This window comes from Antennarius striatus, chromosome 10, assembly GCF_040054535.1.
Source record: "Antennarius striatus isolate MH-2024 chromosome 10, ASM4005453v1, whole genome shotgun sequence".
Taxonomy (NCBI): Eukaryota; Metazoa; Chordata; class Actinopteri; order Lophiiformes; family Antennariidae; genus Antennarius; species Antennarius striatus.
The window spans coordinates 21,457,081-21,473,176 of record NC_090785.1 but is presented as its reverse complement, the minus strand read 5'-3'; the positions used below and the strand labels follow the sequence as shown (position 1 = coordinate 21,473,176).

At 46.1% G+C, this 16,096-nt stretch overlaps 1 protein-coding gene across 3 annotated transcripts; it reads right to left on the bottom strand.

The window, feature by feature from the left end:
* Positions 1 to 649: 649 nt before the first annotated feature.
* mgarpa (mitochondria localized glutamic acid rich protein a) lies at positions 650 to 13,656 on the bottom strand. Of its 3 annotated transcripts, XM_068324955.1 has the most exons (7): positions 13,497 to 13,656; positions 11,852 to 11,952; positions 11,027 to 11,132; positions 6,646 to 6,954; positions 2,859 to 4,321; positions 2,210 to 2,256; positions 650 to 2,035 (listed from the first exon to the last, which is right to left on the bottom strand). In XM_068324955.1, the coding sequence occupies exons 1-6, from the start codon at positions 13,570 to 13,572 to the stop codon at positions 2,221 to 2,223; spliced, it is 2,091 nt and encodes a 696-aa protein (XP_068181056.1). In that variant the 5' UTR covers positions 13,573 to 13,656; the 3' UTR covers positions 650 to 2,035; positions 2,210 to 2,220. The 3 variants fall into 3 exon arrangements, with proteins under 3 accessions (XP_068181056.1, XP_068181057.1, XP_068181055.1); XM_068324956.1 differs by lacking the exon at positions 2,210 to 2,256; XM_068324954.1 differs by lacking the exons at positions 650 to 2,035; positions 2,210 to 2,256 and having other exon boundaries at positions 2,263 to 4,321.
* Between the last annotated feature and the right edge of the window lie 2,440 nt (positions 13,657 to 16,096).

Sequence of the window (16,096 nt, the reverse complement as noted above, 5' to 3'; positions counted from 1 at the left end):
GAGCACTGAATATCTCGTCTTTGCTGAAGCTCTCAGACTTCCTCCCACTTCCAAAAACATGCGCTTCAGGTTAACTGAAAACAGTACAAAGAATGTTTCTAGTAATGCCTCATCAGCTTCATTGATTTTTGAAAATATGTGCTCATTCTGAATTCTTTGCCAGCCATGCTCGCCATGTCTCTAAAAAAGTTGGAAAAGTTAGAACTGAAGCAACAAAACATTATGAAGGATGTGGAATAACTTAGATGAACCCTTCATCACCAGTGCTACATCATGTTCACTTCAGCTGCCTAGAAGGTTGTATGCAGGTATATCTTTATATTTTTTTAAAAAGGCAGAAAAATGGCAAATACATCAGGGTTTGTCAGCGGGACTGTCCAAAACAAAAGCAGTGTGGATAAAAACTAAAAAACTTGCAAGGCGGGAAACACTACAGTCTCGACGCTTACTGTTCTACATACCTGCTAAAATCAGTATCTTCTCATCGCGCTGAAATCTGTCGTCAACAAAGACATACAGTATATTTATTCCTGTGTTAACAGGCAGAAACAGAATCCGTCTCCACCTTTATGTTGCCTGCATAAAATTAAATGACTGAAAATGGACTCATTTGTGACACACATTCACCTGGAAAAAGATTACACAAAAGTAGATTTTGTCCCTTTTTATTTTGACAAAACAAGAGAAACAGTAACATGTGAGCCACACCTCGTCAAGTCCAAGCATGCGCCCCAGAGAGAAACAGGCCTGTGGGCACTTGGTTCAAATCCCAGCTCGAGCGACTACATGCTAAGCTAACCAATCCACACATTTAATGACACATGTGAGAGAAAAGAAAGAAAAAAGAAGAATCACAAATGTCAAAACATTTCAAATCGGACACTTTTCTCACATTCTGCAATACTTTAACACATGAATATTTTATATAATATCAGGAGTTCACATGGCAGTTCAACTTCCTGCAAGCCTTTAAAATCATCCACACAGGACTGACTACTTGAGTGGAGCAAGAATGACAGAACAGAGTAAAAGAATTAAGCTCCATCTACACATTCCTCCAGTAACAGTTCCCACTCTGAGCCATCTTCCACACACAACAATCAGGACAGGAACAACCAGCAGGACTCCCTTCTTGGGTCTACAGGGGTGATTAGAGGGATGTGGCCCAAAGGAGATAGAAGGAGTATGACCTCAACGAAGGGTTCCAGCTTCATCAGGAATATGTACCTTGTGTTCGGAAAGAAAACCTGAAGTGAAGGAGCACTAACTTGCGGCTCCGCTCCAATTTATGATGTCATAGAGTTAGTAGCCTTGAAGGGAATCGTATCCACTATGACATCCGAACTTGAGTTTGGCCAAAAGATGAACAACAAATCAAAGAAAGCACTGCAACAGCAGTTTTTGTTTCTCAAGTTAAAAGGTAACCTTTGGTTTTACAGACTAAGACGCTCCAGTGATCAAACTGAATAAGGAGTGTTTACTGAAGTTGGTGGCTTTGTAACCGTCAAGATCATGAAGATGTCCAGCGCGTAATTCTGAGGCTGAAAACGAGGTAGGAAGGAAGGCGGCTACTTGGCATGGTCTGTTCAGCCACAGTGCTCGAAATGTTTCTTCATGAAATCCACAACATGTTCATTAATGTCCCAGAGCGGCAGAAAAAGGACCCGAGGTCAGACTTAAGGAGAATGCTGGTGAATAAATACCCCTCACAATGGGTTTAACACTGGAGTTTTACATCACAGGAGGATGTGGAGTGAAGTTTGAAGCTGTAAACACTGAGGAAGAACCGGGCTGGATGGCTCAGATTTCAGCAGTAAATAGGTTGTAAATCACTAACGTTACAAGGAGTTATTGACTATTCAAAGGCTGACCACAGATCTGTCATTGTTAGCACACAACTGACGTGAAGTGATGGTGGGTCCACAACCCCACACTGATCTGAACTCGGTAGACTGTCTTTAGCTTTTCAATGTGACAAGGAGAAAGGCACATCCTCTTCTTCTGCAGGGTCAAGTCATCATTCAGGAGCTGTTTACTGTGATGAAGGAAAGAAAGAAGTCAATAGCATTGAACATGAGCCACATATCCTGCTTTTAGAGATGACATTTATATACTTAATGTTTCTACCACAGAGTAACAACAGAGCTGCGTCATTGTAATCAATGTATAATCTACAACAACCATGACAGAAATAATCAAGGCTCAGTACCTTTGTTGGAGCTACTCCATCTGCATTCTAAGAAGACGACGTTTACCCTGAATAGGAGTTTAAAATCCATGTTAAAGCCCACACTGACCAATGACAAGCACAGAAGATAACTTCATGAAATATGTTTATGAAGCATCATCTAACTCTCACTGGGATTATTTTTCTAAAGTGAAAACTATTGCTTGTTAGTGATGTGCAAAAGTTAGGCCATGAGCCACATGAGTTACAGCAGACTGGGGTTGACTTTTAAAAGGTATTACAGGGTAGGGCAGTTCAGTCAAACAGCAGTGAAAAAGATTTAGAGGACATGGTTCAAGGATTATTTCTTAAGCAGCAATTCAAAAAACGTAAGGACGAATTTGTTTATGTAGACTAGCTCTTTGTATGAATATGGGAGAGGGGATTAAGACATTAAAGAACAGTAGTACCTTGTAGATTAAATGGTTCTCATTGATTGCTTTGTTAATACAATGCATTTTGGCTGCTTGAGGGCTGGGTCAACTTCAAGTCATTAGTGTATTGATGTGGGGGCACGTACTAAAAATGCCCAATGTTGCATTCCTAGCACTGTTCACCTATGCCAATCAAAATCCATATAAGGAACCCTTACTCAACGTGAGGTCAACCACAAAACAAGAATATCTGGTACCTCAGAGACAGGGGCATCATTGTCGTCATCTGGAGCTGGGATGATTCTCCCAGTCACATGACCCACTCCCAACACTTTGGACTGTTTCTCTTTTGCAGGGGTTCCTTCCAAAACAACAACAATATATTCTCTCTTGGGTTCTTCTGCCAGGGTCTCTGCAGAAACTGCAACTGGTTCAACTCCCGCAGCTTCTTCCACAACCGTGGTGGGGCTAGGCTCTTCATCTACAGCTGAGAGAACATCAGGGTCTGCTGGCGCAGGGGTGTCCTCACCATGAGTAGCTTCTACTGTGGTCACGGCTTCTTCTACCACAGGTGAAACCTGCACTGCTACTAGAGCTTCAGCATCCACAGCAGGGGCCTCATCTACTGCAGCAACATCGACTGTTGCAACAGTGTCTTCAAGCAGGGGTACAACTTCGATGGGCACAAGGGCCTCTTCGGCAACTGGTGCAACGTCCACTGGTACAGGGGCCTCTACGGCAACTGGTGCAGCGTCCACTGGTACAGGGGCCTCTTCGGCAACTGGTGCAGCGTCCACTGGTACAGGGGCCTCTTCGGCAACTGGTGCAACGTCCACTGGTACAGGGGCCTCTTCGGCAACTGGTGCAACGTCCACTGGTACAGGGGCCTCTTCGGCAACTGGTGCAACGTCCACTGGTACAGGGGCCTCTTCGGCAACTGGTGCAACGTCCACTGGTACAGGGGCCTCTTCGGCAACTGGTGCAACGTCCACTGGTACAGGGGCCTCTTCGGCAACTGGTGCAACGTCCACTGGTACAGGGGCCTCTTCGGCAACTGGTGCAAGGTCCACTGGTGCAGGGGCCTCTTCAGCAACTGGTGTAACGTCCACTGGTGCAGGGGCCTCTTCAGCAACTGGTGTAACGTCCACTGGTGCAGGGGCCTCTTCAGCAACTGGTGTAACGTCCACTGGTGCAGGGGCCTCTTCAGCAACTGGTGCAACGTCCACTGGTGCAGGGGCCTCTTCAGCAACTGGTGCAACGTCCACTGGTGTAGGGGCCTCTTCGGCAACTGGTGCAACATCCACTGGTGCAGGGGCCTCTTCAGCAACTGATGCAACGTCCACTGGTGCAGGGGATTCTTCGGCAACTGGTGCAATGTCCACTGGTACAGGGGCCTCTTCGGCAACTGGTGTAACGTCCACTGGTGCAGGGGCCTCTTCAGCAACTGGTGCAACGTCCACTGGTGTAGGGGCCTCTTCAGCAACTGGTGCAACGTCCACTGGTGCAAAGACCTCTTCGGCAACTGGTGCAACGTCCACTGGTGCAGGTGCCTCTTCTGCTGGCTTAGAAGCTTCCCCAACTGGTACAATATCTTCAACAGGCTTCGTCTCTACTGGAACCAGAGATTCTTCCTCTTTGAGGTCTCCAACAGTTGGTGCCAAATCTCCATTTGCTTCAGCTATCTTCGGTATCTCTATAGAAGAAGCAACTGCCAGCAGCACTGCAACACAAAACCCAGCCATCCAAATATCACTGATGTTGAAATTATAGTCTTCCATATCAAGCCTACACAAGGTGAGGTAGTTAAGCAAGGTAGAGTGTTTGTGAGACACTTTCAGGGATAGCAGATTTCATGCTAGGGCTGTGAAAGTATGGATTCTCTTCTACAGGAAAAGGGGTGCATCCCTGTGGTTTGGTGGTTGACCACCCTCCACTCAACCCAGTGAAAAAAGATAAACAAAAGCAAGGACGTTTTGTGCAAGAGAGGGCTGGTAGAGAATGAAAAGAAGGTTGTTACAGTCATTTATGATGAACATTAATTTACTATTGCAGCTCCTTCTGACAGAAAACTTGGAAACTAATCAGAAAAAGCAAAGAAAATATCTGGTGCGATCACATGTCTTTCAGAAGTCTGTAATCCAGCCGTCAAGAATCCAAACAAAGGCTTTATTTCTAAATGGACATGTGAAATTTTAAATGCATTGTACAGTATAACACCACAGGCCAAAAAAAATTAAAATAAAAAGATTTGCAGTCAATCTCAGCTCTGCAGGAGAAACCATGTGACAGTGGTCATGCATTTCTATTCAATGACAATCTCATGTATTAGGCTAACATGCAGCAGTAGTCTACTTCTAGCATTTAAAGGAACTGAAAGGAAAGCTGTTAGAGGAAAGACATGGTTCATTACCAGTGTACCATAAACCAATGAATTGAAGAAAACATTTTCACAGAAATTACAATATTATTTGATTAGTTATCTTAGTATCGTTTCAATAACCGGTAATTGGCTGTAATGTTCTACAGGGAAGCCTTAGGTCCTGACATTAATTTGAAAATTTTTGTTTCATTATCCCGTAGTAAGGATCCTTCTCTATGAAATCTAACATCACAGTCCCTGTTTCCATTCCTCAAAAGAGGTGTAACGCACATAGACCTTATCTGGTTTTCTAAGGGTGAGACTATCCAACATCATCCGTCTAAAGCTCAGAGGACCCACTCCACAACACGGGACAAACTCAGTTACTACACAACAAGACAGCCAACAGCAGCTCTAAGGGTTTGGCTTCTTGGCCAGGCGAGAACATATCACCAAGCATCACAAAGTAAAGAGACTACAAACAAAAAGTGAAGGTCAACTTTCAATGAATACTGAAGTTTGGTTGCAGCAAAGCTGAAGGTACAAATAGTGATGAGATGGAGAGCATGGCAGTGGCTGTTTTTCAGATCGATAAAGACTTATATTGAATTGATGTATAACTTCATGCAAGATTAATTACTATGTAAAAACACCAAGTCACTGATACTCTGGAATCAGCAGCCAGAACGGTCGAATGACTGGAAAAAAACTGAGACAAAGTAAAGATGGCAGTAAACCTTTCCACTTCAAACAAAAGCTTTATTTTATGGCTTAATGACTTATCTTTATTGTTCACAGTGCTCAATATCCAGTTCCAGGATTAATAAAATCATCAAATATAACTTGAATCACTCAATAACTTAATTGTTTCATTGACCTTATGATTCGTGACACATTACAGTTGAGGAAAAAACACACTTCAGCTGTTACACAGTTTTTACACAAACAGCCATCTCATCTGGGTGTTGGATGTACACATCGACATGTGAGGACAACCAGGAGTCAACCTGCTCCACGGCAACGGGAAAATCTCTCCAACATTACAGATTAAAATCAAAGACATACAGTGTGTGTCAGATCTCATGAAGCTTCAGGGGCTACATGGTTAAAAATCACAGCATCTGATGGGGGCTCCAGCTTGTTTCCAAATGCCTATGTGCCTGTGTGTGTTCACTGTAATCTCACATAAGGCCTGTGGTATTGTGTTGGCCAATCCGAGGGGAGGGAACACAGAAAAGCCCCACTGGCCCCTAGAAACTGTCTTCCTGATGTGCAGCTGGAAATGAGGATCTTTAGCAGAAGATGACCTATCTGAATTGGAACATGTCTAGGCCACAAACAAACATACACATCATGCCCAGTAATCTATGCTGCACACCACAAAAACCTCAACGCATCCTTGATAAAATACTTAGTTTGCTCCCAGTGCTGCCCTTCATCCTTAGTACAATAATGAGAAAATAGTGTCTTAGGAAAGAAGAGGAGGTGAACCCATGCACCTGAGAAGCAGCTAATCCCTAATGTTTCTAGACGTCGGCTATAAGTTACCAGTGTTACTGTTCCCAGAGATGTGAGGAGAAAGAAATGTGGGTCAGAGATAGTCAAGTGTATGTGTGCGTATTCCTGTGGTGAATGTGTGGAACCTCAGGCCTCAGAGGCAGTTGTCTCCTCGGATGAAGTCGTACCATGGCTTTCAGGCTCCGTGGCAACAGCAGCCGGCGGTTCTGCAGCAGCCTCAGCCGGCGGTTCTGCATCAGCCTCAGCCGGCGGTTCTGCATCAGCCTCAGCAGCTTGTTCAACAGCGACAGTGACTTCCTCAGCAACTACCTCCTCTTCCTCCTTAGCAAGGACTTCGGCTTCCTCAGCAACCTCGGAGACCGCCTCAACAACCGTCTCCACTACAGCCTCAGTTTCAACAGCTGCAGCCTCCTCTTCATCACCCTCAGCTCCTCCAGTGGCCTCCTCAGCCTCCTCCTCAGCCTCCTCCTCAGCATCTACTCCATAAGAAACAGAAATACCATCAGATGGAATACTGGTTTGACCGTCAGAGTGAACACGAATGATGATTGTGTAAAGAACCCTACCCCCCCAACCTAAAACAATCCTCACTGACATTCAATGCATTTCCCAAATGTTGCAAATAAGATAAGCCTGGCAGAACATCCTTCTTATATATATTTTACAATTTTAAAAATATATTTAAGATAATCTTTCTTGAATATACTTTAATATTTTAAAACAAATGGGGTGATAAATATCTTCTGCAGCTAGATTTCCATCCAATGTGCCAAACTGAAGTATTCAGTACTTGTCTGAGACTTTTTTCAGACACATTTCATGTCCAGAATATCAAAGCAAAAATCTTGGATTAAGGATATTTTTTTTTCAAACACAGTTACTCCGCCTTGATTTATCTGTAAAAAGTGAGAACAAATCAGGGATGATCTTCAGACAACATGCTCTGGTAGCGTCACCTGCTAAACCAGAAGCAAACATGAACTGGTGAGTTGGATGGAAACCTAACTACCAACAGCTGATTTGATGTTTTCTAGCAGTCCGACCTGCAGACTGTTAACCTGAGCGCTGCCTCGGGGGTCACGGTGTGTGGAAACCCACAGAGACGTCCCCTTTACCACACACACTGCATGCAAACTCAAACGACAAAGAGGAGCACGACCAGAATGATGCAGGGCAGAAGAACAGGCAGGGTAAGGGAACAAGATGCAGGGTGGTGGGGGGCGGGGAGTGAAGTGGAAGTTATTTAGAACCGTTACCGGTGAGGACCAATGAGATAGTTGGATGTTTGCCTTTTGGAACTGAAATATGATCAACATTTTTTACAACACAAAAGAAGCTTCAGGTTGTGGGACAATGGTCCAGGGACTTCAGCACGGACGACACGACTGTTGGAAGTGATGATTATACCCTACCAGCTCTGGCAGAACCTACTAGCTTATAATGTGGCTCAGTTGAAGCAGCTAGTTAGCTAAGGCCATCTAAATTTTTACAAAAAAACCAACCGACTAAAACAACGAGGGTCATCTCAGCGGTGTGGGTGTGGGCAGACTGACAGGAGTTTCCTCATGCTGCTCCTGGACCTGCTGAACCACTGCAGTCTCATTTCATCTGATTCTTGAAATTTTAAGTGACAATCCCCTCCGTCAGGGAACTGGAAACTGGTCGAGACCCAAATGGCTGGCCGTTTCAAAATCCACAGGGGGTCAAACAATTTCAGCTCTGAGCCAGAGTACATGTGTGTGAATGAGAGGGACCCAAGTGGAAGAGTGAGGTTACAGGGAGAAGAGATCAAGAAGGTGGAGGATTTTTAGTACTTAGGCTCAACAGTCCAGAGCAATGGAGAGTGTGGAAAAGAGGTGAAGAAGCGTGTCCAGGCAGGATGGAACAGGTGGAGGAAAGTGTCAGGTGTGATGTGTGATAGAAGAGTTTCAGCTAAAATGAAAGGAAAGGTGTACAAAACTGTGGTGAGACCAGCGATGTTGTTTGGTCTAGAGACAGTGTCACTGAGGAAAAGACAGGAGACAGAGCTGGAGGTATAGAGATGAAGATGCTGAGGTTCTCTTTGGGAGTGACCAGGAAGGTTAGGATCAGGAATGAGTACATCAGAGGGACAGCACATGTTAGAGGTTCTGGAGATGAAGTCAGAGAGGCCAGACTGAGATGGTTTGGACATGTCCAGAGGAGAGATAGTGAATATATTGGTAGAAGGATGCTGAGTTTTGAACTGCCAGGCAGGAGGCCTAGAGGAAGACCAAAGAGGAGGTTTATGGATGTAGTGAAAGAGGACATGAAGGTAGTTGGTGTGAGAGAAGAGGATGCAGAAGACAGGGTTAGATGGAGGACACTGATTGGCTGTGGCGACCCCTGAATTGAAAAGCCTGAAGAAGAGGAAGATTCTTTCCATTTTGAAACTCAATAAGAGTGAAAAGAGTCAAATAACCATGGAGATCAATCACTGACATTGTTAACTCCAGGTTGGTCAATGCAGAGGAGATCTAATGGAAAACCGTTGCTAATGAACTTGTGATTTCTTCTGTATTATTTGCTTGGAAAACGCTCACATAATTTGTAATACTTCCTTAATTTGAAAACAAAGATGAGTTTGCAGCTAGGATTGTGTCGTCCAGGATCATGATGAAGCAACAGCTTAGCTTGTAGCTAAACTCCAACATGACGTTTGGAGGACGTCTCCGACGTGGCGTGATCTAAACATTAACTGACAGACGCCAAGGGAACACCATCACTCACAACAGTACAGTGTTAGCAGCGATGGCTGTATTGGAGCCATTGTCCCACAAAGTCAGATTTCCATTCAAACTAGAGTCGTGTTCAAAACTAAGTAATCAAACGGAAAAAAAAAGAGTCAAAATCAGAGTGTGGATTTTTTTGACAAGTACATTTATCCTCCTTACGAATGAGCATTTAGCAGCAAAGACAGCGAAGGACGGTTCATCCTTCAGAGAACTGTCCACAGGTTTTAGGCTGAGGAGCAAAGGAGGAGAGGGGTTTGTTTTCCTGTTCACATCCAGAGTCCAGCACTCGGACGAATATCCTCACGGCCACAGAGGACCCTAGCTTTAGCATTACACTGAAAAGAGTAAAGACACACAGTTAGAGAGAGAAGAAGAAATCAGTGCCATGGTCTAATCCCAGAGGTTAGACGTGTGGTAACGGTTTGACGAGAGTGACCAGCAACTAGTCAACAAGTCTTCACATCACTCAGGTTTCTTACAGCTTAGTTTACTCATATTATTAACCAATATGTCTGAATAACGGTGAAGTGGTTTGGTGTGACGGGAGAGGATCCATTCAAGGACAAAGGTTTTAGGTAAGAAGGGACAGGAAGTGAGGTCATACAGAAGAACAACTTCAGTCAGTGATTCTGTCTGGTAAAGGCATTAACCTCACCGACAGGCAGTGAATCAAGCCAAGCATCACATACTCAAGCACATCGGGGGAATGGAAGTGTAGATTCTAACTGATGTTTTGTCTGGAGGAAAACAATCGTATGCAAACCCAATCAACCCCATGTTAATGAACAGCCACACTTTTGGAGTTTCACACAAGATTGAGACTTGTTCTAGACCAAGAACACAACTTCTGGCCAACCAATGCCTGGCCAGAAGTGTGGAAACTCTCAAACCCAATACAGGTTTTAAACGTCAGCTCAGGTCTCTACGGACGACACCTCCAACTAGGAGACCTGCTGGAGTTTCAGGTTTGTAGTTTAACAAAAGCAACCACCATTACAGGGTAAAATCAATCATTTTGAAAAAGTCTCATTATTTAAACTTTGCAATTAACGATAAAATACAAAAACTGTGATAAGACCAGAGTTTGACCTGAGCTGACACAGGGCTCCAACACACACCCTCTGTGTCTGGTGTGACAACGGTCTCTGGTTCGGGAGCACAGGGTTCTAAGGTTGCGTTCAGACGGCAGGCAAATCAGATACCAATCAGATTTCCTTCCATGTCTGATTTTTAGGGACAACTATTCACTGTTTTTAGCAAATGCCCAATAGCGATCTTGCTCTGTTCAGACTGGGCCACATTGTTGACCGATCCGACAGGTTGCCGTACCAATGACGTTGGAGCAAAGGTGTCGTTCAGTGTGTGTAATTTGTGAGCTCATATAGCAGGGGCAACAACAAAGACATCAACGAACATGGAGTCTGGTTACTTCAGAGTATTGGAGAAAATCTCAGAAACACCATATATTGTCAATTTCTTCTTCCATTTTTTACCGCTCCGTAATGCGATGCTCTCGCGTTGCGTACATTGACGTAACGGACCACCATATCCGATCGGTGTTTGGAGCTGTTGACACTGTCCATATCTGATATGAAACTACCTCCTGTATGTGGTTTCAATCTGTCCCGCAAAAGTCAGATTTCATGTGGTATGTGACATCCGACATCAATCTGGATGGGCTAAAAATTAGATTTTGGCGACCAATCTGAACACGCACTAAGACACACCCAGTGTGTCTGGTGTGACCGCCGTCTCTGGCGGGTGAACAACTGGAGGGTCGCTCAGGAGTGCTTACGTCTGGGTGGCCATGGCTTAGGGATCCACTCCGCTTCGGACTTGGCATGCATTCCTGCCACACGTTTGTTGTACCTGGCATTGTCTGCAGTTATGCCTGAGACAGCCTGCAGAGAGAGGGAGAAGAGTCACCAAGGTCAGTTCGTTTGTTGGAATCACCAGAGGACTGAAGCTCAAACATTTGGCTTGAAGGTTTGGTTTTGAATCACTGTGGACATCACTTTTTAAACTAGTGTAGATGAATGCATTCCTACTCCGGAATAAAAGACATTGAAATAAAGTGTGTGCGCTTTTGATTGCGAAAGATTCCTAACTTAATGAATTACAGAAGGCTTGTTTCAAAGCTGATTCTTTAATATTACCACAACATCCTGACAGGAGAGACAGAACTGAGTTCATCTAGCGTGAAAGCTGCTCCTCTTCATCACAGCTGGGTCAGCACACGGTTTCCAGTATGAACTGGAGACCAGCCAGAGTTGTGAGTGACTGAAGCTGGTCTCCATGTCCAAGAGCATCACATTCATCACACGCGACAGGATATGAAAGAAACCGTGGCAGAAGGCTTGAACCATCTGACGGCTTCTCAGAGAAAAACACGTAAACTGAACGTCGTTTGGGTGTGGATGCGACGGCGTCACAAGGTTGATTGTGAGCCGAGGTCAGAATGATCAGGACTTTAATATCCAAACGTGAGATATGTAGGATCTGATCGGGGGGGGGGTAACAATCCAGGTAGATCTTTGGGTTCAGGACCGGATTTGTAAACACCTCCAAACGACCACATTAAAAAGTTCTTCTAGAGTGTGTTAGAGTCAGTAGAACTTACATATGCCACAGTGCCGACGAAGGCTCCTCCACACAGCAAGCTGTAGACTATGGTCTGGCCAGACCCCTCCGAGCCGGAGGACATCTGTCGCCGCTGCATAACTAGACAGAGTAAGAAAAAGAAAGCACCACATCAGACCCATTGATTGTTCCAACAGCTCAGAACGGCGTTCGTGTTTGCTCGCCAGCGGGCGCGTCCACGTCTCTCCACTGTCGCTAGACCTGGAGATTTAGAGGACAGAAAAAAGACGGCTCACGATGCCTCATCCTGTGATGGGATTGAGCACAATAGCATTAGATCTCCAAAAATATGCTTGTCAGCACTTGTTTGACACCTGAGTCACTCCGTGGCCATGAAGGTTACGGGGGGGGCATGGATCAGGATAAATCCTGCAGGAACGGTGGACTGAGAAACTTCACTTGACTCCCACCAGCCTTGTTGTGTGACAACGAGTCAAATCCTGGTCAAGTCCTCCTTTAAGTCAGCGTTAACGGTATTAACCTCATGTTGTCACCAACTGATCCAAAGCCGATACGCCTCCTGGTATTTATACCCACTGATCAGCTCAGACACCCCCCTCCGAGGGGTCACATGGTGCCACTTCCTGACCCGCTGGAGGACCCACAGGTCACAGACTAACCACCGATACCCTCCTCTTGTTAAGTGGGACCATGGGAAGAGTCTGGTGGTCAGAATGTCTGCAATAATTTAACACACACCCCTCCGCCCCCCATGGATGGATGAAGCATTGATGAGTCAGCAGTTCTACAAACAACAAACCTGTTCCCGTCCATCCAAGGTACAAATAACACAAATAACAGTTAGCATCCGCTAACTGTCAGCGACAGACTCCAGGTTTTATTAAAGCCATTTCCTGTCAGCAGAGGACAGTCTGAACCACAGAAAGGTCAAGCAATTCAATCGTCATATTTCCCACACCCCCTGAAGGCATCATTCCCGTAAAAGACGCTAAAAGCAACCTTTATTTCACCTGGGTGGGTGAGATCGTGACGTCACACACAGAGCCACACCCCCAGCGGGTCCCCTCACCTTCAGACCGGATGTTGTCCACAGGCGCGAGCCTCTTCCACGCGTTACGTCACGTCACAGGGGCTGGAGCGCGAAGCTCGCGGCCAAACGATTACACAACAAAACGTGGACATGACGTCACAGCTCGTAACCTCTGCTTCACGTTCCAGTGACACGCCAACACCACGTGACCGAGCAGCACCATTACTGTGCCGCACGAACACTTGGTGAAGGTCACGCGCGTGCACGCGAGTTTGACCCGGAATCTACATGAAGGATCACGTGACCTGCGGTGCGTTCACGGTCAAGTGTAAAAAAATTAAACCTTTAACGCTGAGCTCAAACTGCTGCTTTACTGCCCCACACACCCCACTGAGGGGCAACACGGTGTGGAAAGAACCCCCCCCCACAGGAGGGGCGACACCTGGCGGCCCCAAACACCTCGACCTTCACCCCACCCGAGCAGACATCCCATTCCAGCAGCGGACGAAGCCACGCCGGGCCAGGACACGCGAGGACAGAGTGTACTAGTCCACGGGCCCGGCCCGCGGGCCACTGGCGTCCCAGCAGGACTGCGGGGACCCGTCCACGGGGACCCGTCCACGGGGCCACTCACCCTCCCGGGGCAGCCGGCCGCCCACTCTCCGCACCAGAGGCCCACACCGCTGCCAGGCCGCTCTGCAGGCGAACATGTCGGCTCCACGAGTGGAAAGGTCCCGCGTCACGTCGGCAGCCCGTGGAGGAGTGCTTCACGGCTGGAGCGGAGAAATGTGCGTGGGGGCGGGAACAGACCGCCCCGCCCCCCCCGTGTATGGAAGCTGATTGGTGCGCCAGCGCCTCGGCTATAAGAGGTCGGACACGCCCCCGGGAGACGTCACACGTCTGTTCACGTGACGTCATTTAAACCCATCCAGACCCAGAGCTGGAGGACAGGACGTCCAGTGAGAACAGCCTGAGAGGGTTGAGGGCTCCTCGGGGTGCATTCTGGTGGACAAACGCTTTACTTTTACTTTATTAAAATGTCAAACTCCAGTTTATTTAGAGAGAATCAGGATCTGGATTATTGACCAGAAAGTGTGACGTCAGAGGATTGACCCCCGTGTTTGGTGCGTGAGATTAGAAATATAATCCTAATCATAAATTATGATTATAATCATAAATATAAGGCAGCAAGTACAAGATAACAAATGTGGGCTTTTAAAAAATAAATATTCAAACTAAGAGTTTTAAAGGGTATAAAACTAGTTTAAAGCATACAGAGCAGGAGTGTCAAATTATTATTTATTATTTCATAATGAGCTGTCGCAGCACAACACGGTGGTTTCGGGTTCGAGTCCCACCCTGTGTGAAGTTTGGAGCCATGCCGGGCCTCTCTTTCTCCCGCCGCTCACTGGACCCTGTGGACTCCTGGCTGCTGCCTGTCGTCGGGCCGGATGAGGTGTTCCAGCCCCGCAGTCTGTGTCTGGACCCACACAACAACATGGACACACACTCCATCTTGTTTTATCGTCTGGTTTGCCTGTTTTTAACCTAGAGATTTGTGCTGCAGTGTTTTCAGATCATATGCCTGTGCTTTTTGAGGTTACTCTTGTCACTAATACAGTTAAATCTGCTTCTCAGCGCTGTCGCGTCATAAACCCTTCACCGCTGTTCAGTTTTCAGCCGCTTTTAATCACAACTCCACCATTCCTGAGTCTGTGTGCAGTACAGAGGAGCTCAGCTCATGGTTTCACTCCACCTGCCAGACTGTCTTAGACTCTGTGGCTCCATTAAAAACCAGGCAGCCTAAAACTAAATCTGAGCCCTGGTTAAATGACTCGACTGGTGCTGCCAGACCTGAGTGCCGTAAAACTGAGCGCAAATGGAAAAAGGACCAACTGCAGGTGTCTCTTCAAATGTTGAGGGACTGCTGGCGTCATTATCAGAAAACTGTGAAAAGTGCTAAAAGAGAACACTTGTCTAATATTATCCTCTCTAACTGTCACAAACCTCGTGTTTTGTTTAAAACAATTGATTCAGCTCTTAATGCCAAGCAGACAGTTGGTATAGAGACTTCTCCTGTTGTCTGTGAAAATTTTCATCAGTTTTTTATTGACAAGGTCTCTTCTATAAGGGCTCTCATCTCACCTCCTGCTTACGACCCCTCAATCTCTGTCACCTGCTCTGCTGTTTTTGACCAGTTTGAGCCGTGACACTGTCCTTTGTACAGGAGATTGTTGGTCAGGTGAGGCCCTCAGGTTCTCCAAGTGATGCTGTCCCTCCTCGACTGCTTAAAGAGGTTTTCCCCACGGTTGGAACTTCTGTTCTCACAATTATTAAAAGCAGTCTCTCCTCAGGTGTCGTCCCTGTGTATTTTAAACACCCAATAGTGCAACCTGTGATCAAAAAACCTGGCCTAGATCCTACAGCTCTTGTCAGTTTCAGGTCGATCTCCAAACTACCTTTTCGCTCAAAAATCCTTGAGAAGATAGTCTACAGTCAATTAATAGACTTTCTGAAAGACTACAATATTCTTGAGGTTTTCCAATCCGGTTTTAAAACCCTGCACAGCACAGAATCAGCTCTTTTGAGGGTTTTTAATGATATCTTTTTAGCTACAGACTCTGGTGACTGTTATTTTAGTGCTTTTAGACTTAACTGCTGCATTTGATACAGTGGACCATGAAATCCTGATCTCCCGCTTGGAGCAGTGGGTGGGCATCAGGGGCATAGCACTGGAGTGGTTCAGGTCGTACTTGACCGATGGAATGTTCTGTGTCAGCCTTGGCAACTCGGTGTCCTCCTCTGCTCCTCTCCTGTGTGGGGTCCCACAGGGCTCAGTTCTGGGCCCTCTTCTCTTCTCTCTCTATCTGCTCCCGCTTGGCTCCATACTTAGGAAGCATGGGATTCACTACCACTGTTATGTGGATGACAGCCAGATTTATGTTCCACTCAAAAAGAACAATGCGTACTCTATCGCTGCATTAGTTAAATGTCTTGATGACATTAAGGCCTGGATGGCTCTGAACTTTTTGAGTTTCAATGAAAAGGAAACCGAAGTGATGTTTTTTGGTGGCACCGCTGGAACACCCCTTCCAGATCTGGGTTCTTTGGTCCAGCATATCAAACCAGCCATCACTAATCTTGGGGTAAAAATGGACTCAGGTCTCAAGCTTGACAGCCAGATCAGGGCAGTAGTGAAGTCCAGCTTTTATCATTTGAGGCAGCTGGCCAGAA

What these genes read in the sequence shown, in the direction of transcription:
- mgarpa (XM_068324954.1), bottom strand. Translation starts at nt 13,572, where the DNA reads ATGTTCGCCTGCAGAGCGGCCTGGCAGCGGTGTGGGCCTCTGGTGCGG. An exon ending in TAAGCCATGGCCACCCAGAC is followed by an intron (nt 6,955 to 11,026) that starts GTAAGCACTCCT and finishes CTTATGGAGTAG; the next exon opens with ATGCTGAGGAGGAGGCTGAG. An exon ending in CACGGAGCCTGAAAGCCATG is followed by an intron (nt 4,322 to 6,645) that starts GTACGACTTCAT and finishes TTTGTGTTGCAG; the next exon opens with TGCTGCTGGCAGTTGCTTCT.